This window comes from Osmerus eperlanus, chromosome 20 (assembly GCF_963692335.1).
Source record: "Osmerus eperlanus chromosome 20, fOsmEpe2.1, whole genome shotgun sequence".
In the NCBI taxonomy this organism is placed as follows: domain Eukaryota; kingdom Metazoa; phylum Chordata; class Actinopteri; order Osmeriformes; family Osmeridae; genus Osmerus; species Osmerus eperlanus.
Genome location: NC_085037.1, coordinates 7,167,955 through 7,186,054, shown reverse-complemented (window position 1 = coordinate 7,186,054; position 18,100 = coordinate 7,167,955). Strand labels below are relative to the sequence as shown.

General features: G+C 49.0%; 1 protein-coding gene across 3 annotated transcripts; it reads right to left on the bottom strand.

The window, feature by feature from the left end:
* Positions 1-218: 218 nt before the first annotated feature.
* LOC134007070 (glutamate receptor ionotropic, kainate 5-like) lies at positions 219-17,314 on the bottom strand. Of its 3 annotated transcripts, none has more exons than XM_062446235.1 (19): positions 17,152-17,314; positions 16,309-16,473; positions 15,501-15,598; positions 14,215-14,380; positions 13,022-13,200; positions 12,759-12,812; positions 11,980-12,141; positions 10,876-11,028; positions 9,730-9,834; positions 9,414-9,521; positions 8,909-9,112; positions 7,455-7,568; positions 6,693-6,802; positions 6,185-6,358; positions 5,750-5,915; positions 5,417-5,642; positions 3,779-3,907; positions 3,143-3,315; positions 219-2,250 (listed from the first exon to the last, which is right to left on the bottom strand). In XM_062446235.1, exons 1-19 carry the CDS (start codon positions 17,264-17,266, stop codon positions 1,606-1,608), a joined length of 3,246 nt encoding a protein of 1,081 aa, XP_062302219.1. In that variant the 5' UTR covers positions 17,267-17,314; the 3' UTR covers positions 219-1,605. The 3 variants fall into 3 exon arrangements, with proteins under 3 accessions (XP_062302219.1, XP_062302220.1, XP_062302221.1); XM_062446236.1 differs by having other exon boundaries at positions 3,194-3,315; XM_062446237.1 differs by lacking the exon at positions 3,779-3,907.
* Between the last annotated feature and the right edge of the window lie 786 nt (positions 17,315-18,100).

Sequence of the window (18,100 nt, the reverse complement as noted above, 5' to 3'; positions counted from 1 at the left end):
AGTTTAACCATTGTGTGCAGTTTCATAATCGGTTAAACTGAGACTGTGATCAAGCAATTTAACAGATGCTTTGCTTTTTTGCTTTGTATCGTGACAGAGGCGCCTCCCCGTGGTACTGTTGTACACGATTTTGTGAATGGTCCGTGTTTCTCTTTCAGGATCTTTTCAGGATTTTACTTCCTTGCATACAATAGATAAATTGCCAACAACACTTTATATATATCGTTTTTTTTATTTATTCCAAATACCTTTGTTTGTCTATATATTTAACATAAGAGGGTAGCACCCCTCCTACTGAACCCCACACTTCAATAGTAATAATAATAACAATATAATCATCAGAATACTATCCCATTGTCATAATTTTCTCAATAATCCATTTAGAACAGGTATATAAATCTGAGGAAAAATAAGAAAGAAATGTCATAAAATATGCTAAAAATCAATTTGACCTCCCCTCTGTCTTCTCTCTCTCACACACACAGGCACACGCACACACGCACGCACACACACACACACACACACACACACACACACACACACACACACACACACACACACACACACACACACACACACACACACACACACACACACACACACACACACACACACACACACACACACACACACACACACACACACACACACACACACACACACACACACACACACACACACACACACACACACACATATATATATATATATAATCTGTCCATGTGCATTTGTCTTTTCATAAGCAATATAGTCATAATACTTGTTGAGGCGTTTTTATGCATCTTCCCATGAATTACATCATGTCACTTATACCGTCCACTTCAATCAGGATTATGTCTGATGGATGCACATCAGATTTTTCCATGACGACAAAGACACAAAATTCATGGAAACAGGAACACAAAAATTAAATAAAAGGAAAAATAAATAAAACCAGGTAGAAAAGAAATGTTTAAAGAGTCTGTAACTCGAAGAAGAAGAACAAACACAGTTTTTTCAACCCTCAGTTTACCCAGAAATCCACTCCAGGCTTTCTGGGTGCTCCTCATATAGAAGATAGAAGTTCTCAGGTGGTCTTCCTCCAGTTAGCACAAGAGAGTCCATGACATTACATGTCTTACAAGTCTCATACATGTTTAGGTCTTTAGAAACCTCTCGGGAATTGTGGGATAGTTCAGGTCACCTCATCAGGTTGAGCAGAAAGAGGGAGTTCTAGATTCCTGAGACAGGAGAGCTAACGACAACGCTCAGGTGTGTTCCGGAAAAAAGTCCCTCCTGATGTCGCAGACAGGCCTGTTGCATAACAACATGGAGACCATTGGTTCTTTCCACTGGAGAGATAGGGAGAGGCAATGCTGGGGTCTCTCTCTCTCTCTAATATATATCTGTCTCTCTCTCTCCTCAGCTGTCCTCTATTCTCCAGGCATGGTTGAATCATGAACTAGTCTACTGGTTCAGTGTGGGTTAACCAGTTTACTGCTTCAAAGAAAACAAACTGAGTGGGTATCTCCCCAAAACACCCCTACAGACAGGACCCAGTGGGTTGTTACATCCATCCATGTCACATGTTTACCATCTCAAAAAACCCACCCTCAAATTCCCCCCTCAGTTTTGTGTCCCTAACAGGTCTGTTGGGGGTGTTTTGGTGGGCGGTATAGGTCGCGGGGGGGGGGTGGGCTTGGGTTTGGGTCTTCTGGCCGGGCTGGACGAGCCTCCTCCCTCGCTGTCAGTATTGGTGGAGGACGGTGGCATGGGTGGTGGTAGGCGGGGCAACGACATGGAAGAGTGGCCCATGGGCAGGGACGGGCCCCGCGGACAGGAAGAGACGGACCTCATGCTTTGGATCCGCCGGCACTCCTGGCAGATGCGGACGTGGGTGCAGCTGGCTCGGGAGGGAGGCGGAGCCACCACGTTGGACACCGCCAGGGGTGGGGGAGGCGGCGGGGTGGTGTTGGCTCCCAGGGGGTCCTCTAGGAGGCGCTGTGGCCCAGGGCCCATGTCGGCTGGGCCCCCCATGGCCCCTGCCCCGCCCCCGGTGAGGGGTCCCGCGCCGCTGTACAGCTTGCCGTTGCTGAGGCGCATTTCTCGAACCAGGCGTATGGGCCGGGGGGCGCCCAGAGCGAGGCGAGAGGGGTGGCGCAGGACTCCGCCCCCCGTGCTGGTGAGGGGGCGTCGCCGCCGCGAGCGGGAGCTCTTCTTACAGGAGATGGCATTGCGGAACTCGCTCAGCATCTCCTGGCAGACCGACACCTGGGGGGGGGAGGGGGGGAGCAGGGGGAGCAGGGGGAGCAGGGGGAGCAGGGGGAGCAGGGGGAGCACAGGGGAGGTGGAAACCCATCAAGCCAAAGATGGATACAGCTGCTACCAAAGTGTGCCTGTACATTCCTGTGGGTGTGATTGAGGGCTTATCTGTGCTTGAATGTGATTTCAATGTGTCTATGTATGTGCCTGGCTGCTTGTGTGTGTGTGTTTTTGGTGGCTTTCTGTGTGTTTAAGTGTTCAAGTTTGTGAAACAGAATATCTTCGAGTGTTCCTCTGGAGCTAACAGTGTAACATTGTGGGCCCCATGATGGAATGTGCCTCCTCTCTCAGCAAAGATAACCGGCTAGCATCACATTTATCTGGAAGCATCACAGCTAGAGATAGAGACTCAGAGGCAGAAAAACACCAGCAATACAAACAAACAGAGATAGTGAGAGAGCAAATGAAAGTCAGGAACAGTATCATCTATCCAGACGGAATAACATAACCCATACACTCTGGATCAGTGGATGGAATAGCAATGAGAAGAGATAGAGAGGGAGAGAGAGAGGGAGTGAGAAAGAAAGAGAGACTGAGGGAGAAGGAGAGAGGGAGGGAGAAAGAGAGACTGAGGGAGACGGAGAGAGGGAGGGAATGAGTGAAATAGTGGAGGACAGAAAGAAAGAGAAGGGGCGATAAAGGAGAGAAAGAAAGGAAGGAGGGGGAATAAGAAAAGAAAGGATGAAAGAGACAGAAATAAATAAAACAGCTCTGCGATCGCCCCCCATTTGTACCGTCAGCACTAAAGCACGCTACACACACACACACACACACACGCACACACAAACGCATGCAGACAAACGAGCAAAGAGCTGGCTGGCGCGTTGCCATGGGAACCTACTGGCGGGTGTCTGTGGCTGCGGCCGGGCCCGTGGCAGGCGTGAGGGCGTACCTCATCAGTCTCCGCCGAACGCCGCATCGACCACACAAACTCCATGATGGCCACGAACACGGCAATAATGAGGCCACAGATGAGGACCACGAAAATCCCTCCGATGTTCTCCATGCCCAGACCTGGGACACACACACACACCTACTTTAAGGATTTTCCCCTTGAACTTCATTACTGTATTCTGCAGCAGTATCACTAGAAGGAGATTCTTCATCTACAAAGATGCTATGAAGACAGTGAGAGCCCCAGTTTCTTAGATCTGACTCCCGGAGATCCCTTGTTTGTTTACACAATCACTGACTTGCTCATTTACCCAGCGCCCGTGGGGCCTGAGGGAACACAGCCGGAACACAAACACAGATGCTGCCAGACATGTGGAGCTCTGCCTGCCTGCCTGCCTGCCTGTCTGTCTGTCTGTCTTCCTGTCTTTCTGTCTGCCTGCTTGTCTGCCTGTTTGCAGCATCTCTATGCTAGCCTTGAGCAATGTGCAACAGGAAGAGTAGTTCTAGCCAAGACGATGGAGATTCAACACACAGATGCTCACACACACAGACCTATACAAAAACACGCAGCCACAACACCCACCCTTGGCTCTGTGGTCCTCCTCTCTGGGGCACTGCCCCCCCTCCCACCACCTCCTCTTCAGGATCTCCAGCCTGTTGTTCTCCTGCAGCTGCAGCACCCCCAGAGTGATCTCATCTCTGAACGGGGAGCCTAGGGAGGGGGGGGGGGGTGAGAGTAAAGGGAGGGGAGGGGCGGGAGACAGAAGGGAGTGGAGGTGTGTGTGAGGAGGAGTGAGGGAAGGGAGGGGGAAGGTGGGGTGACATTGTTAGCAGTGATTACAAGGCTGTGTGTGTTGTTGTTTGTTGTTATTGATTTGTCCCCGCACTTCTGTTCGTTGGCAGTGTTCTGTGAGGCCCTGAGTGACTGTGCCAATAATGCTTTATTGATTCAGATTGAAATGAGTGCGGAAGAAAGGAAACAAAGGGAAGAGAAAGGAGAGAAGCAGGAAAGGGGAGGCATGAGAACAGTGATGGACTGTCATCGATAAAGAGAGGATAATTGTTTCTCGCCTCTATAGGCTGCAATCATATTGTCACTGGTGAACAGGTGGCAGCCAATTAGCAGCCCCGACTCTAGCGCATCACCGTTGCCAAGGAGGTGGCAACCGTGTCCATGGTGACAGGTTTGTGACCATGACACTAGGTGTTATTTTTCACCTGTGGGCTCTCTCTTTCCTCTTCACCAAGAAACAGACAACTATTGATATTCTGTTCTCTGAAATGAACTGGTGTGTTTTGATTGGTGGGCAATGTCACAGGCAAACCAATAATGGATCTGTCTGCAGAGAGAGTAAAATATGCTGGTCCTTAAGGGAAGTAAAGATCACCACTAAACAAGCTGTAGGGTAACAGACACAGAAATGCTTACAAAATGAAAAGCATTTCTTCTTTGACTACCTTAAGGACGAAGACCTCTCCTTTCTTAGATGCTTTTCAATCGGCCTTTTGTTTTGATATAGTTTGAATAGTTTGGAGTTGGTTACATAGAGGGATAGAGAGTGTGTGTGGGTGTGTGTGTGTGTACATGCGTGTGCGGAGAAGAGAAAGAAGGGGATAGGGGGGAGTTGGACCTCCTCCAAATTAATCATCTAGCCTGAAGCTACAATTTGTTACTCTGCAGCCAATCAGAACTTCCAAGCCTGATGTTTTAAAAGCCCTGCAGCACAAATTATGTTAGAGAAGAGAGAGAGAATAAGAGAAAGATGGATAGAGGGAGGTACAATAAGAGAAAATAGAAGAGAGGTGAGGCAGATGTCAGGGCGCTACTCTTTTATAAGTTAGCTGAAGTCTGTGGAACCCCAAAAGACCCAAAGAGAGCAGAGACCAGAGAGTTTATCCTAAAGTCTCCACTTGATCTGTTTCTCCTGCACCTGTTCTCCACTCTGCAGAAGCATCCCCATGATGCTGGGAGGGGGGAAACTCTTCACCCTTCTCTTCATTTCCCTCCCTCCCTCCCTCTCGCTCTCCCTCCTTCCCCTGCCTCCAAACAGCTGCTGTCTCACCAAGTTCTCTCTCCCTCCTTTTCTTTTCCTAATTTCCCGCTCTCTCACCCAAAGGATTCAGGTAGTCCATCCCTCCCCTCTGTCCCTCTCTCCCTCTGTCTCTCTCTCTCTCCCTCTCTCCCTCTCTCCCTCTCTCCCTCCCTCCCTCCCTCCCTCACCTAGGGGCATGCCGATGCCGTAGCCCTTGGTGTCCAGCAGGCCTCCTATCTGCGTCAGGTTGCAGTTGAGGAGGCGGTAGTACTCGTTCATGGTGCTCTCCATTAGGAAGGCATACTTGGAGTTGAGCACGCGGGCGATGCCCTCCTCCGTGCTCTTCACAAACACGCTGGGCTGCTTGGAGTGCATGTAGTTCCACATGCGCTGATAGGTCTGGTACCGGGAGTTCTGGATGAGGAGGGAAAGAGAGAAAGAAAGAAAGAGAGAGAGATGGAATGAGGCAGCAAGCTCTGAAAAGTAAGGTCAGTGGACCACACACATACACACACACACACCATAAAGAAGGTCATTGTGCTCCCTCCCTGGATGGTTCCGTACTGGATGTTGGTCTGGTCCGCCAGGTCGTCAGGTGACTCTATGGGCACCTCCATCCTCTGGACTGTCAGGAAGGCGGCCAGGTTGGCCGTGTAGGACGAGATGATGATGAGGGTGAACGCCCACCTGAGGGAGGACCACATCCAAAAAGACTGGCTGTAGGGTGGCCCAGCTGCACGCTTTGTGTGTGTGTGTTTACGGGCGCGTGTGTGTGTGTGTGTGTAAATGTAAACATTTACTAAGAAATCGGAATATTCCCAGAATATTCCCAAATGTTTACAGACCCTTCCGGGCACAAGTACCATCGTCTCCACTGCACACGCACATAAACACATAAACAGATACACACACATGTAGACACAGACACATACACACGGACACACGCACGTACTCACCAGACCCCACTGACACAGCGCGTGGATAGGGCTCGGGGCATGATCTCTGAGCCCTGCTGCATGAAGCCTCCTATGGGGAACCACAAGCTGTTCCCCAGGGTGTACTGGTTCTCCAGCATGTCCCTGCGCTCCCGCAGACACGGGTGGGGGTTGTACCACTCGTACGGACTCAGCCTAGAAGGGAAGGAAACCAGGTCAGAAAAATGAAGCACACCCCAAGGTGAGCTATCACCCATATGAGTTTAGTTAGTTTGTTTGGGCTGTGTCAACAATTCAAAACATCCTCTGCCCTGTTCCCTCAAATAATATCTAATCAAGCCAGATTTAGATTGTATACCCTGTCCAGACACTCTGTATTGCACTGTCAGAAAGACAGATAGATACAGGCAGGCAGATAGACAACGTACATGACCCAACTGTGGGATTTCTACACCACGGTCTATAGAGTAGTTTCTTGTCCACTCTGCAGTTCCAGTCTCCCACCACCAGGTGAGGGTGTTGTATTTACCTGGCTGCCAGGAAAAGCACACAGCTCACGGCCAGGTAGGCCAGGAGCATGAAGAGCCAGACCGCGGGGGAGAAGGGATCCAGGAAGGAGAAGTATCCTGGTTTCCTGCCCTGGAAGCGTCCATAGAGAACAGAGGTTAGACTGGGGAAGGGGGGGGGGGGGGTGCTAGACAGCTTAGTGGTTCAGGTTTTCTCTTTCTAAGAAAACACGCTGTCCAAGACCAAGACCGAGTTGGCAGTGATTCACACTGATTCACATTGTATTTCAGACACTAGAGGGCACAGTGTTAACATTTCACTGCTGGGGTGTTTGCGTGTGAGTGTGTGTGTCGAAGCCAAGCCGTGCATGTGTCCTCCTGTTTACTGGTAAACAAACACACAGCGCTAACCAGTAAACAGCTTGACTCATCAGACAGCCGATGCTCTGGCCTGTAAGCTCCATAACCCCATAATAGATGAGCTAAGGTCTGCAGTCTGGAGAGGCTTGTTAGCCTGTCCATTACCCAGTGAGCCAGGATAATTACTGCTACACAGACACACTCGCATGGATAACTCTGTCTGGGAACGGTCATCCATGTCACGCTTCTTGTTGAGCATCACATATGTGTACCACAGCTGCATTTCAGACTGGAGTAATACGGAACTCGAAATGTTTTGAAAAGCTCTCCCGTGTGTGTGCATGTATGTGTGTGTGTGTGTGTGTGTGTGTGTGTGTGTGTGTGTGAGAGTATGGGCATAAGCAGGTGAGAGTGTGGTGCCTTACCAGATGGACCCTGTACAAGATGCTGATACCCAGAGACATGAAAGGTTTGGAGAAGTCAATCACTTTCTCTCTCTCTGAGGTAATGGTAAAGCCTGCTACAGCCAGGTCTGCCTTCTGCGGGAGGGATAGAGAGAGAGAGAAAGAAAGAAAGAAAGAAAGAGAGAGATAGAGAAAGAGAAAGTAAGAAATAGAGTGTAAGAGAGGGAGAAGAGGGCGGATGAAAAGGTGATGGGGTGACAAGCGGGGGAAGAGAGAACAAGGGTCAAACTGCATTTGTTTTTTGTGGACACAAAAGCATGCCTGACACCTTAAGAACACAGCAGCACACTGAAGTCAGGAGCACAGTTAGACACGAAGGAGAGACAGAAGGAGAAAGGAGGGAGGGAGGAAGAGAGGGAATGAGGGAGGGGCAAACGTTGGCCAGGGAGGTAAAGAAGGGCAGACAGAGCGGTAGAGGACAAAAGGAGCGATGCACAGAGATGGACCCTGAAAAGCAGGCTGCCCCAAACACATCTGTGTCTTAATTACAGCTTAATTGATTAACGAGGAAATACTCGTTAGCTAGTTTCACCCACTTTCATCAGACAGAAGCACTGGCGGAGGGGTAGTGTGTGTGTGTGCATGTGTATGTGACTGAAGAATGTGTTCAATGAGAAAGCGAGGGGGAGTGTGTGTGTGGCTCATGGAATTGACATAAGTAGATGCGTGTGAATGTATGGGTTCTCCACTGAGAGGGTGTCTCTGAGTACACTCAAGAGAGTGTGATCATTTGACTTGAGTGTGGGTCTGTGGCCCTTGTACTTGCCTGTGCGTGTGCCCACATGCACACAGTGTGTGTGTGTGTGTGTGTGTGTTTGTGTGTGTGTGTGTGTGTGTGAGAGTGTCGACCCAGCTAAGGATCAGGGGCCTAATTGAAAAACCACTGCATAATTAGTGACAAAGAGAGACTTGATTAGCCTCTTAACAGTTTTGCAAGGTCACGCATGCACACGCACACACACATGCACACACACGCACACACAAGCGCACACAGAGCACTTCCCTATGGAGGACCATACACAGGGGTAGGCCGAGGTCATTACTTTTCTAGCCATCTCCATTATCATCCCCATCATCATTATCATGGTCATTATCAGCAGCGTTCTTACAGCCATGGGAGGCAGAGGCAGCTGCACTGCTGTAGATAACATCAGTAATTGCTGCTGTGTCGTTTTAGTTGCTGCAACATAGGCTCTTGAAGTAGGTTGTTATGGCAACGGTTGTGGTGCTTGGTCTGGGTTGTGACAAAGATAACAAAAAGGATCGGGACAACAAAAACCCTCTCTTCTCTCTCTGTAGTGGAATGTGTTTGTGTGTGTGTATCTATATGTCTGTGTGTGACTTTTAATGTGTGTGTGTATGTGTGTGTGTGTGTGTGTGGGGGGGGGGGGGGGGGGGAGTGTCTGCGTTCTCACCCTATTGATGAGCTCCCCCACCATGCCGGTCCAGGATCCATTGGGTTCTGGAGCTCCATACAGCCCGTCATCCACCAACTTGATCCTGAAGGAGAACTTCAGTGTGCCTGACAGCTCTTTCAACATGTCCACACAGAATCCTTCATACTGGTCGTTACCATGGAAATCCTGGAAGTTGGATTTACGCATCACGTATGGATTCTCCTGCAGTGGACAGAGTGAACAGGGTTTAAATTATCGCCAGCGTGGAATCTAGTCCAGGCAAACGGACCAGTTAGAGTTGACATAAAAATTATCCCTTTTTAATGAAACGTCAGTCACAGGGCTATTTCTGTGACAAACGTCCACCTTCCTACAGATGCAGTAAATGATCTTCATGCTTCCATGGTCTTCCATCTTCCACCTATGCTTCTGGCCTCTGTTCTGTTATTGTGGTTACTGAGGTGGCAGTACCTTTCACGCGATCACAGGTTGCGGGAGATGACAGGGTAGGTAGCAGACTAACCAGGATGGTGGTGACTACGAGAGTCTTGTTGGCCAAAGTCTCAGCCATGTTCACATCCAGAGAGGTCGAGTTCATCGCCAGAGTGTTATTGGAGTACCAAATACCAATCTGAGGAGAGAAGAAAGAGCGGTGGAGAGAGAGGGATGAGGGTGAAGAAAGGGAAGGAGGGATAGGAAAGGAGAAAACAAGAGAAATAGAGTCTGGGGATAAACACTTGATTAACGTCTCAATCAATGAGAAAGCATAGCTTGCTATTTGACCCCTAAGCCGTGACCACTCTGTAACCCGCGACCCCATGACCCTGTGACGCGCTGACCTCTTTATGACCGCCGCGGTGCTTCTCCAGGATCCTCAGGGTGTAGTTGGTTCTCTGGCCTTTACTGTTGAACTCCACTCTGCCCGTCAAACCATCATACTCCACCTGGGGGAGAGAGTGGTGGGTGTGAAGGGGAGGGCGGATATACCAAAGAAGAGAGGGCAAGAGAGGTGTAGCGAAAATAGAGTGAAAAGACAAAGAGAAGAAGAAGCAGAGCCAAAGAGGTAGTTGGGAAAGGGAGAGAGGGAGAGAGGGAAGAGAGGGAAGAGAGGGAAGAGAGGGAAGAGAGGGAAGAGAGGGAGAAAGAGATCAGCATGGCTGATCCTAGACAAACGGCATTGTATCGCGTAGCTGCCAGGGCTGAGACATGGGGTAGCACAGACGGAGAAAGAGAATGGGAGAGAGGTTAGCAAAAGGGACTCGAAATGAATTATGCACCCAAAACAGGAGGCGTGAACCACGGACAAGATGGAGGGAAATATGGAGGGATAAGGGGACCAGGGAGGAGAGAAGGGGAGTGGAACTGCTGCCAAAGAGAGGAAGGGGATGATGGAAAGATGCTCGGAGTGCAAGAAAACAATGTCTGGGAGGGAGAGAGGGATGAGCGGAGAGACAGATGGAAAGAGATAGGAGGTGGCAGACACAAATTGGAGAGGAGACAAATCGAAGAGGAGGGGGATGTTGGAGAAACAGAGACAACCCCCTGACCACAACAAAAACAACCCTGATGAGAATATAACACTGCTGCCAACCACAACAACACAACACAACACTGCTGCCAACCACAACAACACAACACTGCTGCCAACAACAGCAACAACACAACAACAATAACATCTATAGACTCGGATGGAGAAGACGCCACACACCACCAATGGAAAATCAATCTTCGACAGAAAAAAGTCTTTGAATGTGATCTCAGTTCGTCCCTTGACGCCGAGCAGATAGAGATGGAGTTGATCGCTAGTGCAGGCCCTCTTGTTCACGAGGGTGTGTAATGAAGTGAGTTGGGGCACTAGTAGGAGGAACAGGCTGTGCAGTGCGACGCTGTAGCGTGTTGCTATAGGTTACAATGTGGAGACAGTTTGATGTTATTGCGTGTTGCCATGGGTTCCCATGCAGAGTTAGGGTGTTGCTATGCGTTACCATGCGGAGGTAGTTCATCAGGCTGGTTCCGTGCTGCCAGATGAGAGAAGAGGTGCAGCTGAGGGGCTTGACCCCGATCTCCTGACTCCTGTTCAGCTCCTGGACAGCTCCCACGACCACGTGCACCGCATCAAACATGAGGGCCGAGGACAGCTGGGGGGGGGCAAGGGGGGAGGGGGGGGGGTAGAGAGGGGAGTGGGGGGGATAGTGGGAGGAAGAAAGCAGGAGAGAGAGGGGTGAAAAACACATTGATTAAATTGTTTATTGCTCACAAAGTCACAAAGGGTGTGGTACATAGAATGAGGCGGGCACAGAACCGACAGAGAGAGAGAGAGGGACAGGGAGAGAGAGAGGGGGTGTGACGAGAAAAGGGGGGAGGGAGAGAGAGAAAGGGAGGGATGAGAAAGAGGAGGTGTGTGAGAGGAGAGGAACGCACATGTGACAGAGAGATCGTAAAGCGGAGAGGAACAGGAACGTTGGATATCAACATTACTCAATCAGTGGCCCATGTGCGAGCATTGTCTCCGTTGGCCAATCAGACATGAGCGTTACTAGGTCCGTCCAGCCATCACTCAGAGTGACAGCACGTGAATCAAACTGATTGCTTGTGGCAGCTGGGCAACTGCTAACAACTGATAGTGTAAAAAAGAAATAGCAGGAGGTGTGTGTGTGTGTGGCATGTGTCTACACAGATGCAATGTGAATGTGTGTGTGCACTACCAAGTGTATGAGTGATGGCACGGGCCAGGATGTGTCAGATTGAAAGTCCTATCAGTACTAAAACACATACTGTATGACGTCAGTGAAATATGAGCTACATAACCCGTTTACAGGAACCAGAAAAAAAACTGGATTCAATGAGAGACGTGGACAAGCCCTATGAGATGTTCATAGTTCTCACTGAAGTGTTCCACTAGGAACGGTGTATTCGTAACCAGGAACAGCTGAAACAAGGATGTTCTCTTTCCAAACGCTAATAAAACCCTGAGTATAAATAATACCCTGGGTACTGAGATCTAGAGGCTGGGAATAGGAGTATGAGCATATGGTCATTATAATATGTGAGTGTTGAAGTGCTGAAGTGTTGTATGTTCCGGTCCTCACCGCAGGGCCTGGGTAGGGGCTGAGGTCACAGCCCTCTCTCCAGGACAGGTTCAGGCTCCTGATGAACTCCATATAAAAGGGATGCGAAATGTTGAGCATGGAGAAACCCACGATGTTGGACTGCTCGTCAACAACATCGTCCAATCGGAGCAAGGGGAAGTCCTGAGGAACAAGAAGGTGGAGGGGGTCAAGCCAAAGGGTCGAGGTAAGTGGGTGGGGCTATGAGGTTTGTCCGTCTGTGTTTTGTGGAGACAGGCACAGGGCGCATTATGATGACATCACCAGACCGAGGGCATGAGTCTGGTCTTCGACAGGCAGCAGACGGCCATGCATTTTATCAAGCAGTTTATCAAGATGGGCGAAAAAGAAAGACAGAGATGGAGAGAAAAAGAGAGAGAGGGATGTCATGATTTATAGATTTTTGGTTCCTATCCAAAGTTGGGATAAGTGCAGTTTTGCCCTTGAAGAGTCAACTGCCCTTGTAGGAGAAAGGCTGGGAAAACGCCTTGCATACCAGGCGACTGTTAGCAGGGATACGATGTAGAAATATTATTAACTATGGATGTCACCTCACGCAAGGGCACACGGCGTGCAGCCACATAATGATGACAAACTGCCCCGGACCAGCATGCATTTCAGATGAGAAACCGGACACACATTTGGCCCGTCATTCATGGCAGTAGTTACCACAGGGGCATATGGGCACAGCCGGCAGAAGAGGGGAGGCTCCAATTTGTGTTTATGGGGACATAAGAGTTTTGATTGGCGGATGGTCTTACCATGGTGGTGAGGATGTATTTGTAAAATGCTGATGTCATCCCCAGCTCCGATGCCTAATGAAGGAGAGAAAGAGAAGGAAGAGAAAGAGAGGGAAGTAGAGAAGGGAGATGTAACAGAACTGTGCTTTTCTGCAATGGACATTCAGTTATATTACTGTTCTTCTTTCATCGAGGAAAGTTCTGGGTTATCAGTAAAAAATGTGGACAGTGTTCAGACTTTGACAGTGTTCAGAGTATGGTAGTTCCAAGGGGATATTTGTTACCTTTCGGAGAATAAGGTAGGAAATGGAGGCATTGGCGTCGATGATGATTGTGGCCACCTTGTCATCTCGGATCTCCTTCAGAAGGGGGGTGGGGTCGAGGCTCTCGTCCAGCATCCTGACGGACAGCGTTTCACGCGAGATCAAGAACCGACGCACCAGCTCCTCCAATCGCAGCAGGCCTGAGGGTTGAAGAAAGACAACTGATTGGTCAGAGAAAATGTGTTTGTTGGAAATGTGGCAAACAAACAAACAAACTAACATTTAACAAATTGAAACAAATTCAACATTATAAAGTTTGATTGGTTGGTTAATTGCCAAAGCAGAGGAAATGTTTTCGTAGGAAACAGGCAGTACCAGTTAAAACAAGAAACAAACAGTCCTTTTGGTTTTGCAGCGTTGTTTCTGTGTAGCTACATGACTGATAATGAATTTATTTTCAACTTTACATAAGAAATTATATTTAACTTCCTAAGTATAACAGCACTCCCTCGGCCCCATAATCTTTATATCCTCACATTCAGGCACCAGTGAGCTAGCCTGTTGCAAACGTTAAATTACGATAATAATGAACACACAAAGCCTCCGTATGGTGGCAGACAAGCACAAAACAACAACAGAGTAACTGTCTCCTTGGAGACAAACTGTTAAAACAACAGAGGCTTGGCCAGACCAGAGCAGTCGAGTGGAAAAGTGAGAGATCGATAAAGAGCGGTGTCTGAGGAGGGGGGACGAGCGGCGGCAGTCGTATTCAGAGCATGATCACCCTCGACCTTGGGCCAGACCTGAGCAGCCGAGCGAAGAGAGAGCTCATCAGGGAGGGTGTGTGTATATGTGTGCAAGTGTGTGGTAGCTCATCAGTGAAGCATAATCCACTCTGTCGAAGGCTCTGGTAATCCTCCGCGTGGACTGAAGTCTCTCATACAAGAGCGTAAGGTCTCTCTCTGAGTGTGTGTGTGTGTGTACGTTGTGTTGGGAGGGAGTCAGGTGGCTGAGCGGTTAGGGAAGTGGGCTAGTAATCTGAGGGTTGCCTGTTCGATTCCCGGCTGTGCCAAATTGCGTGTCCTTGGGCAAGGCACTTCACCCTACTTGCCTTGGGGGGGATGTCCCTGTCCTTACTGTAAGTCGCTCTGGATAAGAGCGTCTGCTAAATGACTAAATGTAAATGTAAAATGTTGGCATGTGTGCCCACTCACACTCGGCCTTGGCGCAGATGAGGCTGGCGGTGGGATAGCTGAAGGAACGCAGGATGGCACCAATGGCTAAGCTCAGGTCCTCGTTGCTAGGGTAAAGCGTAACCGAGGCAAAGCGCAGGTATGGGAGCTTGGGCGTCTCCTCCGGTCCGATCTTCACATGAGGGATCTGGAACAGGAGGAAGGGTTCAGTTTCAGTGCACCACCAATATATAGTATGTGAAACACAATTCCTAGTGTTCACAAACAGTAGGATGGTGTGTCTAAAAGCATGAAGACAGGATGATTCATATTAAAAAGAGGATAGGTTGAAGTGAGGGAGACGGGGGAAAGGGGATGTAGAGGTAGTGGGTTGGGTAGAGGTGAAGCTTTGTTCTCAATAACATCCTCAGTCCATCACTGAGTTGATTCAAAGCCAGAGGAGCAGAAAGCAGAAGGTGTTTCAGTGGCAGTAGCTAGTCTCCTCCGGCGGACGTGCTAACAGGCTAGCACATTTTTACATTAGGATCCTCACCCCTGGGTCTCCAAACGACCCACCTGGGTCGACTTAAACTGATGGACTGGAATCTTCAGGCCCCCCGGGGTTGAAACCCCCTCTCTCATAACTGATTTAATGTGAAAAGAAAGCCCTGGAGCGATAGCATGCAGAATCTCATTTTAGAGTCAGTATGTGACTGACAGCCTATGGTAATCCGGCCTATTCTGAGTACAGAAGGTTTAATATACATAGCACCTTATGGAAAAGGTCATTTAAGCGTGAAATAAAATAGGAAGCTATTATCATACATATAACTACTTATTAGCTCGGGAGATCCCAGGAGATCAGGAATATCACTGTATCTCTCTATGGCCAATCTGTATATCTGCAGTGATGTCTGTACTGGATAACTTTTATAAAGATCTATCAAGACTTATTATATCATATAATATCTATATCATAAATCTATAGATAATCTGTAGCTGCAGAAGAGACCCTGATTTTACAATGTTTGGGTAAATTCGCATTGCAGTATTATAAAGGATTTACATACAGTATATGCTTTAAGAGGCTAGAACGCATGGAGGAGGCTGTAGTGGAGACAGATGAGGCGGGGGAGTAGACGGATGAGGCCGGGGTGTAGACGGATGAGGCCGGGGTGTAGACGGATGAGGCCGGGGTGTACACGGATGAGGCCGGGGTTGTACACGGATGAGGCCGGGGAGTAGACGGATGAGGCCGGGGTGTACACGGATGAGGCCGGGGAGTAGACGGATGAGGCCGGGGTGTACACGGATGAGGTTGGACTCACCTCCTTCTCTCCACAGATGTGACTGACAGTGGAGCCTGAGGCGGGGCTGGAGGCGGGGCCTATCACTGACACCACGCCCTTCGGCAATATCTGACACACTGGGGTTGGGGGGGTGGGGAAGGGACGAGATGGACAGGTCGAGGAAAGATAGAGAGGGAATAGAAAAACAGACAGTCAGAGAAGGAAAGAAAGAAGGTGTTACAGGCAGATAAGAGAGGAGAGGAGAGGAAGACAAGTGGCCTACACGAAAGAGGATTAGGAAGAGAGTGGATCTGCCAGCACCAGAGGAGAGGAAGAGTCAATATGTTGGACGAGTTCCAGTCGTGTCTGTGTCCTCTTCTTGGACCATAGATCAAATTAGGCGTCAATGGAGGACACCCGTGATTAATTACTGTCATAACTGTAATCAGACTCCCTCCTCTCTCCACAGGAGATTAGACTTCTAATTCTGCCTTGCTGAACCTGTTCCCTCAGACACTAGACAGATCCCCAGCTTGTAGAGTGAGAGTGAGAGAGAAAGAAGGAGGGATAAAGTGAAAGAGAGAGAGAGAGAGAGAGAGAGAGAGAGAGAGAGAGAGAGAGAGAGAGAGAGAGAGAGAGAGAGAGAGAGAGAGAGAGAGAGAGAGAGAGAGAGGGAGAGCGTGTGCGTCTGTGTGATACTGCATTGTCACCCACATCCCAGCCATCCCTGCCTGAGATCAATGACAATTACGTCTTCCTGGTTCTGGGGGGGGGTGGTTTATTTACTTTACAGACAAGCCATTCAACACTGAAGTAAACCATACTGGCAGAGGTCTGGGGTACTCACTGGTGTCTGTGGTGTCATACTGGGAGTCTTTCTGAAGTTCGTAGATGTCAACCTCCACGCGTGCGCGGGATGGAGCTTCCATCAGACTGTTGATGTTTTCTCGTGCCAGGGCCAGCGCCAGACGCTCTCCACGACCACAGGAGGACTGGTCGTCCAAGATGGCCGCTGGGGGGAAGGGGGGTTTGATCCACACAGTTAACACGATTGAGCAAGCGGGAGAGGGAAAGAGGGAGAGTTGAGGCAGACGTAAAGCAATGGAGGAAGACAAGCACGCACTCAGAAACAACTACGTGGACACAGTGGACGAGACACAAAAGAGAGTTGAGGCACACATGCCTGACTCCATCACAGCCTCCGATCCAGAGAGCCACATCTTTTCAGGCCACCTGTCATCTGCCTGGTGTGTATTAGCGTGAGTGTGTGTGTGTGTGTGTGTGTGTGTGTGTGTGTGTGTGTGTGTGTGTGGCAGCCTCTACAGACCTGACCTTTGACTAACATTTAGTCCATCTGTCTGATAGAGGTCAGGGCTGAGTCACACGCACACACACACCAGACTGGTTCACCGAAAGATCTTCCCTCAGACAGACAACACCATCACCCCTGGCAACCACCTGATTCCACAGTTAAAAGCCAACCAAAAGTAGTGACATGGACAGTTACAAGCTTTCTTAACTGAGGAGGTGGAGGAGTCTTACAAGGACCTTCTATAGGCTGCTGTGTATCCATGAAAGATATCTTTATATAGTCCAGTAGGACTGTACTAAGGAGAGTTGAGAATATAGAGACACAATGCATGACACACTCACACACACACACACAAACGCATTGCGGGTGTATCCTTACCCATGCGTACGGCGGCGAGGGCTGGGTTCTGGGTGAGCGAGCGAGGTGCCATGGTCAGCAGCAACAGGAAGAGGAGGAAGTGTGTCGACAGCAGCAGCGCTGGCAGAGCCGGCATCTTCCACTGCTCCTCATGGAGAACGGTGTGCTGGCTGCCTGGTCCGCCACCTGTTGGCGGGAAGGACTCATTACAACACTGATACAGCTTGCAAGGTGTGAATGGATGATGAACAGACTAATGTAGCATTTTCAGGTTCATATATCAAATCCTTCAGCTTTATTTGTCAAGCTGCGGTAACAAACGACATCATAATGTTCCATTTAAAGACATGCTGTGATGACAGACCATTAGGAATAAGGACAACATCAACAATGTGACCTCAAGTGGGGAGTCACACACACACTAACTCAAGCACAAACAATGGCCATACACAAAGGAGTAAAGCATGAGAAAGACAAAACTAAAAAGAGCAAATTTCAATTTTTAGAGAGAAAGAGAGTTGAACCATAAAGAACTATTTTTTCAAGGGCTTTGAAAGCATAACAAAAGCGGTCTACATCTTCAAAGTGGATCACAGCTAATGGGTTTCCATCAGTTACAGAGAGTCAGGTAGCCACAGGCTACCCAGTCCATCCAGCCTCGCTCCATTGCATCACACTGCCATGGACAGGGAGTTATTCTGTCAACTGTGTGATTTGTTAGCCTTGCTAAATGTTTATCTGTCCACGGCTATGAAGCCTCCTGTATGAATTTAAATTGGATTCCAAATTGAATTTAAATTGAGGGAGTTGAGTAGGACAGGCTGATACGAGGGAGAGACAGAAAGTGAGAGATGGGGGGTGATAAATAAAGAAGGAAAAGTGAGTTTATATAGGTGGAATAGTAGAAAAACACAATGAGAGAGAGACAGACATAGAGAGAGAGAGATTTAGAAGCAGGTGGGGAAAAGAG

Excerpts from the sequence above, each read along its gene's own strand:
- LOC134007070 (XM_062446235.1), bottom strand. The coding sequence starts at position 17,266 with ATGCCGGCTCTGCCAGCGCTGCTGCTGTCGACACACTTCCTCCTCTTC. Across the intron at positions 9,835-10,875 it reads TGATGAACTACCTCCGCATG|GTGGAGTATGATGGTTTGAC; the intron begins GTAACGCATAGC and ends TCTCTCCCCCAG. Across the intron at positions 5,916-6,184 it reads CGCTGTGTCAGTGGGGTCTG|GTGGGCGTTCACCCTCATCA; the intron begins GTGAGTACGTGC and ends GTCCTCCCTCAG.